Source organism: Brachyistius frenatus, unplaced genomic scaffold (assembly GCF_029030835.1).
Source record: "Brachyistius frenatus isolate BFR_SWC_R1_liver_20210118 unplaced genomic scaffold, ASM2903083v1 Contig_51, whole genome shotgun sequence".
NCBI classification, from domain to species: Eukaryota; Metazoa; Chordata; class Actinopteri; family Embiotocidae; genus Brachyistius; species Brachyistius frenatus.
In genome coordinates, this window is record NW_027210650.1 from 1,673,524 (window position 1) to 1,691,753 (window position 18,230).

Genomic DNA, 18,230 nt, shown 5'->3' on the forward strand with positions numbered 1-18,230 from the left:
ATAAGGTGACATCACACCTGGGGAGGCCAAACGTGGGGCAATTTTACAAAAAAGAAATGTGATATAAGCATATAAACTATTAAACAAGACCCGATGCATTCAAGTTCTGAACTTGAGTTGAGATTTTAGCCTTTAACTGGAAGTGTTAGTGATGATTCACCCAGACTGTAACCTCAGTGAATCATCAAGGACCGAGTCCAGCTTACCCCGAGGCCGCAGGAAGATGAGTTTAACAGAACCTCATCATCTCGTGTCTCTACGGTCCAAAACACATTTTAGATGATCTCTTATTAAGGTTCAGACAGATGCTGCAAAAGAAGACGAATAAAAGAATAACGCGTCCAAAAGTAGAGTTGTTGGTTTATTTAATTTCTTGGATGCTGGCGTAAAGTTTGTCGATTTGGTGCTGGAAGAGCACTTTGAGCTCGGCCCTCTTGGCTTTGAGGGTGGGAGTCAGCAGGCCGTTCTCAATGGTGAACTGCTCCGGGTGGATGTACACATCCTTCACCTGCAACAGAAGCAAAATAAAAAAGTTCAGCTGGTTAGTCATCCCTTTTTGTTTTATATTCAGTGGTCTCAGTTTGACTTTGTTTAGAAGCTGTTGCATCCATTTGAACCTTTTCCTCAGCCAACTGTGCTACTAAGAAAAACAAGACAGTGGCTGTTAAAGAGAAAATGAGGATGTGGGATCAGTGAAGAGGAAATGAGTCGAACACATTAAACCTGCAGGGCTCTAACACAACTTTAGACATTTCTTTGAACAAAAACTGCACATTTTAACCACTAGAGGGCGAACGCAGGCAGGTACAGTAACAGAAAATGGATTTTTTTTTTTTTTTAAAAAAGGAACAAGGGCGTGCTCTGAAAATACCCGACTTGCACAGGAGCACATGCACATTACTCAGCTGTTACACTCAGGTTATTCAGGAGGAGTTGTTACCTGCTCAAAGGACTTGAGCCCTGCTTCTTTTCCCAGTTTGGTCATGTCTGAAATAATGGCTTCCTTGATTTTCTGCAAACAAAAAAATAAATCACCATTAGGAACATTCCAGTAAAATTCCTTTAGCAAACAATGCATCATTGCTCTTCTAGTATTACATTTGTTTTGCAGACGTGTGCTTTATGAGTTTTACAGTGAGGCTGCAGGACCTCTCCAACTGGCTCCTGTTAGTGTTAATGCTCATGTTTCCTGCAGATATTCCAGCGCTGGAGCTTTTCTAGAAAAGTCATCTGATATATATATATAAACATTGGACTTTAGACATCTGCCCAAAGTTTTTTGCTTTTTTTGTACACTTTGAGAGCAGAAAGGCCCTCCCGCGGCACATATTTACGAGACAGAAACATTACCGTGTTTTTGCAGAGTTCTTCAATGGAGCCTCGGCACCCGAGATTTTCTGCAAGGCCGTGCAGGAAATCCAGGTCAGGGACAACAATGGCAACCAGGCAGGACTGCAGACAGAGGAATGCATGCTGATTATCACAGCCACAGTTTACTGTATGTATTTGTGAATATACACAGCAGAGATGCCGGGTTTACCTGTAGACTATCTCCGTGCACAAACACTTGAGCCACAGGTCCACTGCGTACGTATACATTCTCAATCTTCTCCGGTGCAATGTACTCCCCCTGAGCCAGCTTGAAGATGTTCTTCTTCCGATCGATAATCTTCAGGACTCCACTCTGTCACACACAAAACGAATTGCTGAACTTTATACTGTAAATCCAGGCAGCATGCATCTGATTTAAGACAGCAGGGTTCGATCATTTTAGTCTAGTAAACATAAAACCAATTATTGCAGAGGGAAAAAAATTAAAAAATTGGCTTTTATTTCTTACCGGAAGCCATTTTCCGATGTCCCCCGTGTGGAGCCAACCGTCTTTATCCAAGGCCTCTGCAGTCCTCTCAGGGTCTTTCAAGTACCCCTTGAACACATTTCTACCCTTGATGCAGACCTGGAAACATAATTAGACCATTAAAAATACTTTAGTATTTAGATTCATCTGATATTGGCATAAACAGAGAAACAATTCTCTTAAAATTCCAGATTTTCAAGTGCAGTCATGAGTCTCTATTTGCATAGACAGAAAGTGTCAAGTCACAGAGTCCGAACTTGTGTGCATCATGTCTGTGTGTTCAGATTTGAGATAAAGTACAGCATTTAGCCAACCGTGTTTTAAAGAAGCTTAAGAGTCGAGTGCCTCAATCAGCATTTCTGCAGCAATCAAACATCCCAAACCAGAGTCATTGAATTCTCATGAACCTATGAACCTACCTCTCCTTCACCGTTTGAAGAGAAGTAGTTCATTTCTTCAACATCCACCAACTTCACATAATTACACGGCAGAGGCACCCCGACGTGATCTGTGGTAAAACATACACAAAGGGTTGCTTTGTTTCTCACCACCAGGGTTTATTTAAATGGAAATTGAACTTTTCGATTTAACTGATCGTCGAGGATGCATTTCTAGGCTGCCTCTGACCTACCTGAGGTGGCGTCTCCCGGCATGGTGAAGGTGCAGGCGGCTGCGCACTCCGTCTGACCGTACCCCTCAAAGATCTAAGAGTAACGGTGAAAACAGCAGAGTGACGAGGTCGTCATGACAACGGGAATCAGCATCACACCGTTGCACCTTCTTTACTCCACCAAACACAAGAGTTACTGAATCATGACATTTTATTACAAATATTTTAACATAGTGTATGTTAGAAAAGAATCAGTCAGCAAGATCTCCTGAAGGTCAAGTAAACACCATCTAACAGCACATTTCTGGATGCAGAAAACCCTGTGAAGACGCAAACACACCAGACAGAGAGGATTTAAGTGCTTATTACCTGGCAACCCAGAGCAGCTCTGAGGAAGTTGAGGACCGGGGGAGCGATGGGTGCTGCTCCCGTCACCATGATCCGCACACGCCCCCCAAATGACTCCTAGAGTCAAGGTGGAGCATATTTAGTGAATGTATGTCTTCCATAAGAAGATCCACATTTGTTCAAACTGAAGCAGTACCTGAACTTTGTGGAAGATGAGCTTGTCCCAGATGCTGTTTTTCCGGACGATGCCCTCCTGCACTTCAGCGAATTTCCTATCTACAGCAAAGTTCAGCAGCCATTTCTTGAAAGGCGACTTGGCGCCGCTCTGAACCTTGTGGGGAAAAAAAGGGAAACTGCCACATTGATACCAGAAGCTTTTTTTTTTTTTTTTGGGGGGGGGGGGGGGGGTTGATGCTTAAAGCAGAATTAGAGATCACAAATCACCAACTTTGTCATAGACACGGTTGAGAAGTCGAGGCACGACTGGGAAAATGGTGGGCTGAAGGGTTTTCATGTCATCTGGCAGCAGCCTGATGTCTCCCTGGAAGAATCCCACTCTAGCCCCAGTACCATAGACTACCATCTACAAGATACATACAATTTAAAAAAATAAAAGTCTTTAAAAACACTTGAATACACACTGAACAATGGTCTGATGTTAATGGTGCCTAAAACTTACATGTACAACTCGCTCAAACATGTGTGCTAAAGGCAGGAATGAAATGCTGACGTCCTCGGTCGATGGAACAACTGATGACTGTGAGACGCACAGAAGCTGTTAGCACTCAAAATATTAAGCATTACTATGAAAAAATATAAAAAGATCCACTTTAAAACAAACATACCTCAAAGGTTTTGAGGACAGCTGCAGCATCAGAGATGATGTTCTCATGAGTCAACATCGCTCCCTTTGGGTTTCCTGACCAAAAAGATACAAAAACTTTACTTTTCTTGTAATGAGGTTTATGCATTAATTTCACATTTTCTCCCAAAACAATCGATAAATGAATCTCAATCTAACATTAATCATCTTAGCTGGCCAGCTAACTTCTGCTAATTAACATTAAGCACCAAGTTTAGCTGAGGCTGATGGGAATGCGAGTTTTGCATGTAAAATTTAAATAAAAAAAGAGTCTCAAGATTCATGAGACTTTTTAATCGGAGGACCAGGAATGCCTACATGGTTTCATTTTTGGAGAAATTTCCATCTGTGGTGACTTGACACTGACTAACATTAACTCAACCATGGCTGGATTTGCCTCTCATGCTTTAGATGCCTCTGTTGGTGCAGTCACATTCAAGATTGAAACATCATGAACTATTCAAATTTTCTCATGATTTATGACGTCATCCTCGGCCGATGAAATAAACAACATGTGCAACATGTTACCCGTCGTGCCGCTGGTGAAGCAAACAATACCGAGGTCCTCTGGCTTTGGTGGCTGTTGGGGCAAAGAATGAACACATCAGAGCAGCCTGGAGCTTTTTAAAAATCTCAAAACTGAAATTCATTACAAGACAATCAGAAACGTACAATTGGCTTGTGATGATTACTCTCCCCCAGTGCCTAGAAAACAAAAAACAAAGCATATTTTCAGGAATATGAAATCTTCAAACAGTTTTCTCAACAGTTATGTATTCTGGATACATTACCTCCAGGGCCTGCATGGACATGACTTCCACGTCACTCTTGGTCGCCCGCTCGACCAGCTCGGAGTCGAAAGGGTCCATGATGACGACGGTTTTGAGAACCGGAATCTCGCCCTTCTCCCGGTTCTGCAGCAGCGTTTCTGCTTTGCTTTGATTGTCACACAGCACGGTGGAGATCTCCGCTGGAAGAAGAAGAAGAAAACTTTGGCTGGATCAACAGTAAAACAGACGGTATTGAAGGCAGCAGTTCAAGAAGATGCAAGCAAATGCACTAAATTAAAAAGGTACTACTGTCATCACTAATGTCAGTAAAGATTGAGCAGAAAACAGGATTTTTTTTTTTTTTTTAAAGGCAAAACAAGCAGCAGTCCCTATAACAGCAGGCTTTCTAACAGTGGAATTTTTTCTTGTGATAAACTGATGTGCAGACTGAAGGCGCGGGAGTAATCAATCAGTTTGAAGAGATTAAAGCACACTCGACACCGATCCCCCTGGGGACCAGGTTGTTACTGGACTTCTACTCAGCTCTGTAATTAGCAGCATTAAGAGTGCAGGAGAGGCTCCAATTACCTCGGTCGATAATGAACACGAGAGCCTCAAGACCCAGCGTGTCGTACAGGGGGACAGCTACCATGGAGTAGGTGTAGCACGCCAGTTCACCAATAATCCACTGATGAAACAGCAACACGGCAAAGTTAAGGCATGTTGGTCAGATGAAAAACTCCCTTTACAAAACAAACAAACCATGATGTCACTTACCTCAGGTCTGTTCTGCGCAAAGATGCCAATAAGCGTGTCCGAGTTTGGCTGCAGACCCCTGTGCAGCAGCCCTGATCCCAGGTGCTCCGCTCTGTCAGACACCTGCAGAGAGAAAGTGGAGGAAAGGTGAACCGAGAGTCACAATCGACACCATTTTTATTAGTGTTTATGGACTTCACACGCCGTCGTACCTGTCTGTACTTCAACCACTGGTACGGCTTCCCTTGTTTCCTGTAGCCCAAGCACGGTCCATTAGCTGCAAACAAGGAAATATTTGAAGAATTGTAATTATTAAAGCTCCACAGTAGTAAGTTTAAAGGTTTCAGTTGCCCATGGTGAGGCCCTTAAAAGGAATAGTTCAAAACTTTAAGATATTCTGTGTTAAAGATACATGCAGAAAGGACTTTTTGCATTTGGGACCATCAGCATTGTAACATCACATCAGCAAAATGGGTCAATCTTGAGAAACGTGAACACTGAAGTTAATCTGGGAGTCTTTCTAATGTCAAATATCCATCCTGCAGAACGTGATCGCAGCTTTACACGCTTGATTCAAAAGGAATGACAGGAAGCTGCTAGTGTGAAAGTTTGTCCTCTGAAAGCCTCTAAGAGAATGTAAACAAGGATTTGTTTACCTGACGCTTTCAGACCCCTCTGAAACACATCGTACATGGTCTTGGCGTCGTTGTAGAAGAACGACAGCAGGTTGTTGTTGTCCTCCAACAAAGCACTCTTCCTCGCACCATCCTGAGGACGTCAGAAACACTTCAGTACAGAACACTACAGGAGGAGTTCAATGTCAATTACCATTTCCAGTTGACTGTAGAATACACGCAGGTACAGTCAGTAATGCATCTTAAAACACCTTTCCAGCTCTGCATATTCACCTTGATGCCCAGAGTCTGGTGATTGAGGTCAGCGGGGGACCGGAGGGGACTGGGCCTCGAGTTCAGGTAGATGAGGCTGGCAGCTGCCAGGCCGAACAGTGAGACGATGGCCGGGGTCGAGAGGGGCGAGAACAGCCACTGGAAGATGAAGTCCATGGTGGAGAGCCTGCTGGGATGCACAACAAATATCTCTGGCATGAGCTCAAATACAACAAGAGTTCGATCATTGTGCAATTCAGAGCTCCTCAACTCTGCTCTTTGTGGTCTCCACGTAATAACGTGGGATCAAAGTCAATGTGAATTGTGCAACAGTTCCTAACTCATCACTCAAGAGTCCAACCGATGTCAGCTGCAAGCAACATTACAGCCCATAAATACACGATAGTCAGCTGAGCAGATATTTACATTCACTTTAATGAGCAGAAGAACAGAAACAGATGCCGTGCAAGACACGGAAACAAGTTGTCCTTTTAAAATGAGAGTTTCCGTGATCCTTGAGACAAATTGTGTCATGTATTAGGTTAAATTTAATTATTTTATGATGACATCTCAAGACACTTAAGGTAACAAGCATATTTTATAGCCCTAGTATGGCCATCAACAGCATTTAAAGGCATGACAATAGGGAGGGGGGGGAAAAAAGTTCAACATCAATATAGATAATCTTGTAACAAAATAACCCACTAAATCAAAATTATTTCAGGGTGTACAAAGGGAATATTTGCTACACACACATCTGACAAATCCATTATTGTTTTTTTTAAGAAATGACCCTTTAAAACAAAATAAAATAAAAATGTGTCAGCGACTCTCTCACCTGCAGCTGGTCCTCTCAGGTGTTCACAGCAGATCCTCTTCCTCTGCTCTGAAGGGAAACACATGGAGTTAGGCAGCTCATAAAAACATACATAAAACCTTTGAACCTTGACCACCAGGACTTCCACTGATAAGAAGACATGACATGAAAACTGTCCTGGGATATTAGAATGCTCTGGTATAATTGCCCCCCCTAACAAATATATCTCTATGCATGGCTTTGCTTTCAGTCCAAATAGATAAACTCAACACTTTATCTGTGGTAATATCAGAGGAAGACTAAGATGCTGCACTAGATGAAAGGTCGATGTTCTTATCTGAAGTTTATCATGTTCAAAGTCCCAACAGCTTAAAAAAAAATAAAGACAAAAGAAAATGACTAAAAATTCTAAGTTTGGTCTCTTTTATGCACTCTGCTATGTTACATGATGCAGTCCTGTCTTTGCCAAGAAGTTGTGTAGGAGTACTCGGATGATGCACAGTGCAATTTTAGCTCATTTAAGTGAATTGGAATCAGAAAAGCTCCACTAAAAAAAAATCAGGTGAAATTGTACCTCACACTTGATCACATTATTTTAAAGTGAGAGTCATTTTCTGTACAGGAGCCTCAGTGGAAACAGGTGGTAGTTACAACAGATGGTGAAATGAATGACAGACAGCAAGAACTAAAGTTTGCCAACATTTAGTCACAAGCTACTGCAAATATCAGACCAAGTAAGACCGCAACTGCAAAACCACAAAGTTAACTAACTTGTTTCATGGTGCATTTACTTGCAGGTATATCATGTTTTCTCAAACACACGTCCCCCACTGCGATGTTCTCACATGTTTTCTTGTGTGAGTAAGTTCATTTTGTCAGACAGGGAGCTGGAGGAAAAGGTTCATTAGGAGAAGCTTTAAAAAACAAAAAAACATTACCTGATGGGATTAGCAGCTGCAGTTTGGGACCAGGAATCCCCCTAGAGAGAGAAATCAGCTGAAGCCAGCAACACCACTAATGTACCAAGCTGCCCACCTGTGGTCATTAGCACCTGAAACCGCACACAGGTGTGAGCACCTCTCTGCACCAAGCAAGGCTCAACCTGCCTCATCTGAGTCCAGCAGGAGCAGATAACACAAGAGCTTCAACAGTTTTCACTTTTTGCTGTATTGCCTCATTTTTTAATTTTTTTTTCAAAAATAAAATAAACCTGCATTCTTTGAATAAACTTTAATATTTTGCATTTGCTCCTCTTCTGTTTTGCATGAAGTGGAAGTGTGTCCACTGTGTTGGAGGTAAAAGAGATAACAATGAACTTTGACACCAGATTTATGGATATGAGCGATAATGAAGGCAGGCATAAAGGTGATACCTTTGGAATGTACAGGATTTTAAAATCTAATAAAGGACTTATTAAGTCATAATGATATCAGAAAATGAGTTTATGTGATCTTTGACAGACACAAGCTGAAAGTTTGCTAAATCGTGAGACAAAATAAAAGCAGAATTTCTACTTTTTATTGTAAGAACTTGATGCATTAATTTGAAGAGGGAAAAAAAAAAGCCTCTTTTGATCGTTTTTAAAAATGTCAAAAGAATTCCACCCCAGAAAAGAATAGAAAATGATGGATATAATTCCTCTCTGTACCGCCCACTCTCCTCCGCATATTTAAATTTTCTCCTCCCTAAACAACTGTCCAGCATCACCAGGGAAGTTGAGTATTTAAGCCCCCGAAGCATCAAGCAAACTGATAGGATGAGAGTGATGCTGACGCCGGACTATTGTTCTGGCATGAGCCACGTCCTGGTGCTTCACTTCGTACTCGTGCTGACTGCCGCCGCCGTCACCCAGAATGGCACCGACGGGTCTCAACGCCACAAGCTGCTCATCGGCTTCCAGGCCCCCTGGAACATGTCGTTCCCCTTCAGCGCCCAGCGGCTGGGCTCTGCCATCCAGATAGCCGTGGAGAAGGTGAACACCAACACTTCCTTCCTGGGCAACTACAGTCTGCATTTTGTGTTCAAGGACACAGACTGTAATCCCAAAGAGTCCCTGGGAGGGTTCATTCAGCAAGTATGGAGGGAGAACGTGTCTGCGCTCTTCGGTCCTGCATGTCCGGAAGAAGCCGAGGTGCGTCTCGGGTGACATTGATGCTGTTGTTTTGGTTTGCTGAAACTGTTTTAGAGGTGTGTGTTCAACTGTGGAGTCATTTTGGAGGATGAATAGGTTGTGGTGATGGAACAGAGAAGTCTTTAAATGTGGTGGACAAAATAATAGTAACACTTATCAGTTGCTTTTTCATGGAGTTGTTATTGTATTTGTATTGCTTTATCATGTCTATTACACTGCAGTATTAGGAAGTAAAAAAAAAAAAAAAAAAAAACTATATTATTTGGGTAATTGTACTTCACTTGAGATTTTTTTTAGCCTAAGGGAAGTTTTGTAATTTTTACTCTGCTGAATTTATCTGAGCGCTTTCTTTGTATTCTTAAAATTTTAGTCAAAAGTTAGAAACTTAATGAATGATTAATATATATATATATATATATATATATATATATAAATAATATCTGCATTTATAATTATTTTTGATGTATTAGCAAACATCCCAACAATACATTTCAACTGAATAATGTTACCTAAATTTAAGATTTTTCCATCCCTTTTGAGTTATTCTTATTATAAAGGATCATTTAGCAACAGTTTAGGATATAAATCCCTTAATATTCCAATCAAAATTTAAAAAAAAAACATGAACAGAAGTAAATAAAAGGTTAATTTTAATGACATCTAAATGAAAAAATAAGTTTTTGAGGCTCTGACACCTGCAGCTTTAAATGTAAAAATAAATCCAAAATTCTCTGTCCTTTTTTGTGTTTTTCAGCATTTTTCCTAATTATTGCTGCACATTTTTACCACTTTCCAGGTAACCGGTCTCATTGCGTCAACATGGGGCATCCCGATGTTTGGCTTTGTGGGACAATCCTCCAAAATGGACAACGGTGACATCTACGATTCCTACATCAAAGTAGTGCCTCCTCTCAAAAGAATCTCCGAGGTCCTGGGGAAGACCTTGGAGTTCTTCGGATGGAGCCACGTAGCGATGATCGGAGGGGGCTTGGACTCGAACACGTGGGACAAAGTCGACGGTTTGTGGACGACGGTGGAGAGCCTGCTGAGAGACAAATTCAAGCTGGCTGCAGCGGTTAAGTTCGACACCAGCGACCTTCAGCTGCTTTATCAAAATGTGAAGTACATTTCAACAGTCGCCAGAAGTACGAAAAGGGCTTCTACGAGCACATCTGCACCTCTGGTGTCTCACAATTCCTCTTCTCAGATGTTTTCTTGCGCCCTGCAGTTATCGTGGTGATGACGAACAGAGAGGACACCATGGCTCTGCTGCTGGAGGCCGAGCGTCAAGGTCTGATGGAAGGCGACTACGTCTTCTTCCTCATGCAGCATTTTGAGGTTAGTGGCAGCGTGGTGAGTAAAAACGCATTAAACAGTTACACACATTCAACTAAAGAAAGAAAGAAGTGGGGACACTGGGAAACGCAGGCCGGTAAGACAGAAAAGAGATGAGCTTTCATTGAAAACACCTCTTTCCTAACTTGTTTCTCCTGTATCATTAATCTTGTTTTCCGGAGGCAGGATAACTTGTGGAAATATGCACTGGACAACAGGATCAACCAAGCTGCCATCAGAGCTTTTGACATGGTCTTCGTCATTGGCCAGAAATCCTACGATGGCTACGAGTATTATGACTTCTTCAAGCAAGTTTTTGAAAAGCTAAAAGGACATCCGTTTCGGAGTAACCTGACATCTGAGAGGGAGGCAAGTTAGCACTGATGACATAATATAAAAACATGAATTTGGAAAATTGTATTGGAAAATATTGCTAAAATGTTGTAATCGAATCACTTTGACATTCTTTCCACTGATCTAATGTATTTCAGGTTAGCCCCTACTCTGCTCACCTGCATGACGCAGTGCTTCTTTACGCAATGGGACTGAAGGAAGTCCTGAAAGATGGCAAAGATCCTCATGACGGCTGGCAGCTTCTACAGACACTGAAAAACAGAAGCAACATTCGATTTTATGGTAGCTATGTGCTTTAATTCCTGTATCGTGAGGTTATTCTGCCAATGTGGAAAGTAGTCCGAAAAATAACACAACTCTCAGTGTGTGTTTTGGTGTAATAAATGTTCACAATGCAGACAGTCATCTGATGCTGCAACTCACAGCTCTTAAAGCATTTAGAATAATTGAATGCCAGGATACTCCATACATGTCCATGTTAACACACTTTGTCACCAGTTTCCATTTAAAGCCCGTTCCTTCAGTTGGAAGTTTTCAGGGACAGTTTAACGTACTAATGGCTTATCATTGCAGGTGCTTCTGGACTGGTTCACTTTGACAAAGAGGGGGAGAGAAACTTGGACTATTCCATTTATGACCTGCAGAATATAGAAAACATCACCAAGTTTGTGCCCATCCTCCATTATGACAGTCACACCAAAAATGTCCGGTAACAAACACTTTTATACCATAAAAATCTCATTTTAAAATCTGTCCGAATAATAATCCGCACATTACGTATCATGTGAAGTTCTAATCACACGAAAATGTATTATTTCAGATCAACATCGAGGTTTGTTTCTGTGGTGTGGCCGAAAGGAAGACCTACGACTGATGTGCCAGACTGTGGTTTCAACAACGAGCTCTGTGAATGGTTGACGAATGGTAAAGCAACAGTTAACGACTTAAAGAAAAGCATCTTTATGAAACCAGTAAATCTGACAATTACCTCAGTTTACGTTTTTCCTTTTAGACCACCAACACCCAATTTTATACCTATTTAAAAAGAACAAAAAACATTCAGGCCAAGTTAACCACATTATAATTCACTGTTTTGATGGGACAGACATCGCAGTGCTGGCTATGCTCCTGACCTTCCCCGTTATTGGTGTGCTGGCAGTTTTGTGCATCGGCGTCCTCGTGCTGCAGAAGTTTCGACTCCAGACGAGGCTGGATGACTCCTGCTGGTGGATGATCAACTACAGCGACATCACTATCATCAGAGAGCCCTCCGTAATGAGCACTCGAGCTGTGTTGTTGGGACAAGGGATAGAAAGTGCACGAGTAGCTTATTTACAAAGTGTTTGTATGCCTAGTTTTGTGTTCACAAGCAACGTATTTGTGTCTCTTCCAGAGAATTCAGGGTTTATCTCTGACCACCACGCGCAGTCAGAGTGAAACCGTTAGCTCTATTTCCAATTTTTCCAACAACAGCTATGACCTGAAGGACAAGGCAGGCAAAGAACTTGTCTTCACCACCATTGGTCTCCACCAGGTACCAGTTTTAATCTGATTCTACAGCAACACATATAAAATACATGTTGAGTCTCTTTTCGGCTGACGTCATTTTTTTTAAATTTCAAACAGGGAAATCAAGTGGCCATCAAGTATATCAAAAATCCCATTACCTGTAATTTCCGGAAACCTTCGATCATCACGGAGTTCAATTTGGTAAAGCTTCTCATTTTGTTCCGACTTATCTAATTTAATCTTTTTTTGGTTTATCTGTCTTTTTTATTTGTATTTATTCTCAAAAACATTTACAATAGTAAAATTCATGTGCAGTAAATCTAACTAAAGAGAGTGATGTATATTAGCAATATAACAAAGCAACACAGTATCACGGCAAAGTGTGAAATACACACGCCTGTCTACTAAAGCAAAACGTGGGATAGCTACGCTTGGGGCTGTCTGGGTGTGAGAGTTACGCGTTTTGCGGAGGATAGAGGATGTCTATTAAATGTTTTTTACAGGTCAAACTTACACACATGTAAATGTCATTTGACGAAGGATCACAGACTGCCATGTGAGACAATGAAGTTCAAATAAAGTTGACCGTGTGTTTGTCATTTGTCCTCACCCCAAGCAAGCTTTTTTTCCCCTCAGTCCAACCAAGTGTTTTGCAAATAGTTTAATTTTTCTAGAAATCACTACAGACAAAGCGTGTAAGAGACACATGACCATGACGACAAAACGTGTAACTCTCACGCCGAGATATCGTGTAAGTGTAGCGATATCACATTTTGCCGTGATAACTGGGTTTAACATAAACAACCTTTTCTCAAAAGAATTGCCTCATTCTACCTCTTTCTTAACCCATGAAAGGATATATTTTGTGCCTAACCATCTTCAACTCTTTAAGACAGATTAAAGAGATGAAACATGAGAACTTAGTGCAGTTCTTTGGTGTGTGCATCGAGCCACCGAACGTCTGTTTGGTCATCCAGTACTGCAGGAAAGGCAGTCTAAAGGTCAGTGAAAAACAAGTTATTGCAGAATTTAATGCGAGAAAAATTCGAGTTACAACCATTCCTAATTAGACTTTTAACTGGTTGTTATTTAAACTTTTATGTTATCGAAAATGCTCCCTTGATTTATTCTGTAGGATGTTCTGAGGGCTTCAGACGTTGGGCTTGACGGGATGTTCAAGCTGTCCTTTGCATATGACATTGTCAATGTGAGTCTGTTTATGTATGGAGCAAGTTTTTTGCTCCAAGTTTGTGCTTGGAAAGTCCTTTTGTTCACTGAATACAACCAAAGCTTCACAAATTTCACAAAACTCTGTTATGATTATTTGGAAAATTATTTGAACCTTTCCATGGCATAAATGTGTTTATTTTTCATCCAGGGAATGGAGTTCATTCACAAGAGTAGCCTCAAATTTCATGGGAACCTAAAGCCGAGCACGTGTTTAGTTGATAGCCGACTCCAAATCAAACTCTCCGGCTTCGGATTGTGGGAGTTTAAATACGGGTGCAAAAACAAGATCATCCCACTCGAAAACACCAAATATGAAGGTGAGCAAGTTGAAATCAAAGAGCTCAGTAATGATCTAGGTGTCATCTTAAATCTATTAGCATTTAAGTTCATCACAGCAAGAAGGAGAATTAATAAATGTGAGGTGAATTGAATTTGTTGTAGAGATGTTGTGGACAGCTCCCGAGCTTCTGAGACAACTCAGCCTTCCGCACAATGGAACGCCCAAAGGTGACGTCTTCAGCTTTGCCATCATCATGTGGGAGCTCATGTACAACTCCAAAGGTGGTCCATATCAAGACATCAATCTGGACCCCAAAGGTTGGCAGGATTCATTAATTTCCTTTACCTATTTATTTAGTCATTTCCAAACATTCAGATGTTGGAGATGCTGCAGTACACTGTTTAAAAACAGCTTTGTTAATTTTATATTAGAACCATTTTGATGGGATATTGTTAGTACTAAATATTGTCCAAAAAAATATATTTTGCATTTTAATTGGCACATAATTTGTTTTTGTTTTTTTGCCGTGAGGTCAGTTACTGTAGTTAGCTTTAGACTCAAACATGTGAACCAATTTTTGTATCTATATTTCTTTACAATTTTGCAAATTGGCACCATTAAAAAATATTACAAGTTTGCTATTGCTAGGTCCCATTTGCAATGGATCAATGGTTGTACAGAACATGAACAGAACGTGGTGATTCTCAGGCAAGGTCTAATGATATCTGATAAGGGGGGGGGGGTTGCCAAAGTTTTCCTAAGGAGGGTGTTAGTACATCATTTAATGGCAATCCCTCTCGTAGTTGTTGACACATTTTACTAAACCAACTAAATTGTCTAGGGATCAACAAATTCAGAAAGATTCATGTCTGCTGATCACGAATGTTCACATCGAAGTTGACAAAAGACCAGCAGCGCCACATCGCTAACATGACTAAAAATATCCAAAATAAAATCACCAAAAAGAAGCTCTACACATTTATATCTTCGGTGCTCGATGTTTCTTCCAGAGATTGTAATGCAATTGAGGACTCCTTTCCAAGGGGAACCCCTCCGACCGGTGCTGTCTGACCAGCTGTGCGACGAGAACGTTAACGCACTAATGAGAGCCTGCTGGAATGAAAACCCTGACCACCGACCGCAGTTTGGGTTTATTCGGAGGCGGCTGAGGGACACCAGTCCAGATGGGTCAGGCTGCACACGTTGTTAAACATACTATGTCGCAAAATGTTCTTTTGTTGTCTGCTTCAAAATACCTGCTGTGACTTGAAACATTTGGCACATTTTCATTTAAGTGCAAAAAATAAATGTATCAGTAGTTAAACGAGCCAAACTTTCCATCTGATAGCGTTAATGATCTTTTAAAAGTGTAAACCTACACCAAAAATTCATCCCTCTTTCTTTGGCCAGTGGACAAATTTCCAAATGAATTTCTAAAAGTTATTTTTGAAATCCCCAAACTCGACCAAAAGCTCCTTAACAGAGGTGATGATGACTTTCTGTACTGTAGTAATGCAAATATACTGGATAATATGGTGGAAAAGTTGGAGAAATATGCAAATCACCTGGAGGAGGTGGTGGAGGAGAGAACCAATCAGCTCACAGTGGAGAAGACCCGCGCCGACAAGCTTCTCTCCAGCATGTTACCAAGGTAACAAATGTAACTGCATTTTATTTTTATTTTGTCTAACTTGTCTAAAAGTTGGTATGAAATTTGATCAACTGTGCTATAGAGCCAGGCGGATAACGTGACTAAAAATATCCAAACTGGACTCCGTCGTAACTGGATCTAGATTGGTCTTACCTTGGCGGTGCTGTTGTTTCACTGGTTGCAGGTACATTGCAGATCAGCTGATGGGAGGGAGGTCAGTGGAGCCGCAAAGCTACGACTTGGTGACCATCTTCTTCTCCGACATCGTGGGCTTCACCTCCATGTGCTCTCTCAGCTCCGCGATGGAGGTGGTGACGTTCCTCAACGACCTCTACAGTCTCTTCGACGACATCATCAAGCTGTACGATGTGTACAAAGTAAGAGACATTGAGAATTTTATTGAGTGACCAACATACGTTTCAGTACAGTGAATGTACAGCGTCTACATTTTGGTAACTACGATTATTGACTTTCTTGCAAAGAGATGATGTTCAAAAGTAACAAAAATGGTAAGGAAAATCTACACACGATAGGTCCAGACCTCGCTAGTTACCACAAAAAAGTCCTGTCTGTTTAGTCCATACAAAAGCTGAGGTATAAAACTGACCAGCCAAGTAATGATCCAGTGCACAGTGAACTTTAGAGGTTCTGGAAAGCAGATTTTGGACAGAGCAAAGCCAGCTGCTGCTGTCCCCTATTTCCAGTCTTTAAATATATATTTATCCTCCAGACATGGAAGTGGTATCAATCATCTCATCCAACTCTCAGCAAAAATATTTGTGTCAACATTTTTAAATACCTTTTGTTGTGCTGCCGTCTTTGCTTCTTTATAAGGTGGAAACAATCGGCGATGCATACATGGTAGCCAGCGGTCTACCCATCAGCAACGGCAACCAGCACGCTTTGGAGATATCCACAATGGCTCTGCATTTCCTGAGTGCCATCAAGGTCTTCAGGATCCGTCATATGCCGACTGACAGTCTTGCAATTCGCGTTGGGATACACTCAGGTAAGAGATGAGGGACAACTACAGCTCAAATTAGCCAATTCAGTATCTTCAAAACTCGTTTTATTTAATAACAGTTAAATAGGTGGTTTTCTTGCTGTTTTTTTCTTGAGCAAGATATTTGGAATAATTTGGAACCCTACTGTATTTGCATATTTCTTGTGTACTGTTCGATATTTGTTCATATTTTTTGGGAACCAGAAATCATGAACAGTGATTGTTTCGTTCGCACATTTTAGACATTATGGCCTCAATTTTGTACCAAATGAAACTTTTTTTTTTTAAAGTTTATTCATTGAACAGATAACATTTGAGAAATAATATGTAAAATAATGTTTTTTTTTGTAGGTCCGGTGGTTGCCGGAGTGGTGGGCACCACCATGCCTCGCTACTGCCTCTTTGGTGACACAGTGAACATGGCGTCTCGCATGGAAAGCAACAGCTTACGTGAGTGAGCGCCTGCAGTAATTATTCATGGAGACCATCGATATTGCAATTGCATTGTTTAAACCTTCTTGTTAACACTTGAGCTAAATATAGGTTTATTTTAAAGGTGTGGTGTGAGGTTGTAGTCTAATTACTTTTATGGCCCTTTCATTTTTAATCTAGTACCTACAAGATTTGTTCAACTCTTTAAAATTCATACCTGCAAAACAAATAAGCATCTCCTCATTGTGCACAGCCCTGAAGATTCACATATCTCAGAGCACGGCAGACATTCTGGTCGAGGATGGATCATTTGAGATGGAAGAAAGAGGGGAAATCATAATGAAGGTGACTTGTGTGCATGTTTATTCCCCCAATAAGTTGTACAGCCACTGTTTTTTTTTTTTACTTGTTTTCAACCAGAGTGTGTTTGTGACCCTGACAGGGTAAAGGGTCTCATAAGACCTACTGGCTGCTGGAGAAAAATGGATTTAATCCTCATCTTATTGTCCACAACTCTCCACCAACTGACACACTCAAAGTACAAACAGAGGTACAGTTAGACAAATAAGATCTATATTACAGACAAGTGACACAGAAACAAGTCCAGCACTGTAAATCCAAGCACAGTCAGTCAAACTGTATGTTTCGTATGAAATCCGACGTCGTGTTTTGATCTGTTTTTATTTATATCCCTGCTCTAGAAACCAGGAGTGGCCAAGAAGACCCAGAAAACCCTGACCAAAGCTCACATGACAGAATCCACGCTGACTGCAGTGCACATTTAGAGAAGAAAATTAGGAATCGGGAAAATTTAACATTTCGAAGTCTCACACAATGCCTTGGAAAACAAGTTTGTTTTAAACGCTTGTCAAGAGGAGGACTAGAGACAATATGTGGACAGAGACCAGAGTGGAAATGCAAAACACTTGACTTCATGAGAAGCAAACAGAGCCTGGAGTTTGGATGACAACACGTGTTTGAAAACTTTTACACTTCCAATTCTACTTTCAGGCTTTTGAGACAAAATTAGCATCAAAATCAAACAGCCATTCCATGTTTGATCATATCTATCATTACAATGTTTTTGTTGACTATTAGATAATGCTGTGAAATCTTAAAGTCACAAAGAAATGAAAGTTAAAGCTTCACTAGCTTCAATAATGTAAAAAAAAAAAAAAAAAAAACACCTATGAAAAATAATATTAAAAAAAAAAAAGGATTCTATTTTAAAACTGAATATTTCACTGTGAATTTATTTGATTTCTTTATTTATGAACATCTGTAACTCTGGTAAAATTGTAACAGTGACATTTAAAATGTGTTGTCATTCTTTTCTTACTGCTGCGACAAATTATTGCTTCTAATCCCAATGTTGCGAGGATGAAGAGTGAATATAT

General features: G+C 40.8%; 2 protein-coding genes across 2 annotated transcripts; one reads left to right on the forward strand and one right to left on the reverse strand.

The window, feature by feature from the left end:
* Nucleotides 1–361: 361 nt before the first annotated feature.
* acsl5 (acyl-CoA synthetase long chain family member 5) lies at nucleotides 362–6,268 on the reverse strand. Its single transcript, XM_069704691.1, has 20 exons — nucleotides 6,113–6,268; nucleotides 5,861–5,972; nucleotides 5,417–5,481; nucleotides 5,226–5,327; nucleotides 5,037–5,136; nucleotides 4,470–4,648; nucleotides 4,351–4,383; nucleotides 4,207–4,258; nucleotides 3,662–3,735; nucleotides 3,496–3,573; nucleotides 3,265–3,399; nucleotides 3,013–3,147; nucleotides 2,838–2,933; nucleotides 2,490–2,562; nucleotides 2,278–2,366; nucleotides 1,841–1,957; nucleotides 1,541–1,684; nucleotides 1,351–1,452; nucleotides 941–1,012; nucleotides 362–508 (listed from the first exon to the last, which is right to left on the reverse strand). Exons 1-20 carry the CDS (start codon nucleotides 6,266–6,268, stop codon nucleotides 362–364), a joined length of 2,061 nt encoding a protein of 686 aa, XP_069560792.1.
* Nucleotides 6,269–8,700: 2,432 nt separating this feature from the next.
* gucy2g (guanylate cyclase 2g) lies at nucleotides 8,701–17,401 on the forward strand. Its single transcript, XM_069704455.1, has 21 exons — nucleotides 8,701–9,039; nucleotides 9,836–10,184; nucleotides 10,268–10,377; nucleotides 10,561–10,743; nucleotides 10,866–11,010; nucleotides 11,302–11,437; nucleotides 11,549–11,652; nucleotides 11,834–12,000; nucleotides 12,122–12,262; nucleotides 12,355–12,438; nucleotides 13,134–13,238; nucleotides 13,373–13,444; nucleotides 13,616–13,784; nucleotides 13,909–14,064; nucleotides 14,758–14,935; nucleotides 15,258–15,398; nucleotides 15,583–15,775; nucleotides 16,233–16,407; nucleotides 16,753–16,851; nucleotides 17,087–17,178; nucleotides 17,276–17,401. Exons 1-21 carry the CDS (start codon nucleotides 8,701–8,703, stop codon nucleotides 17,399–17,401), a joined length of 3,264 nt encoding a protein of 1,087 aa, XP_069560556.1.
* Nucleotides 17,402–18,230: the final 829 nt, after the last annotated feature.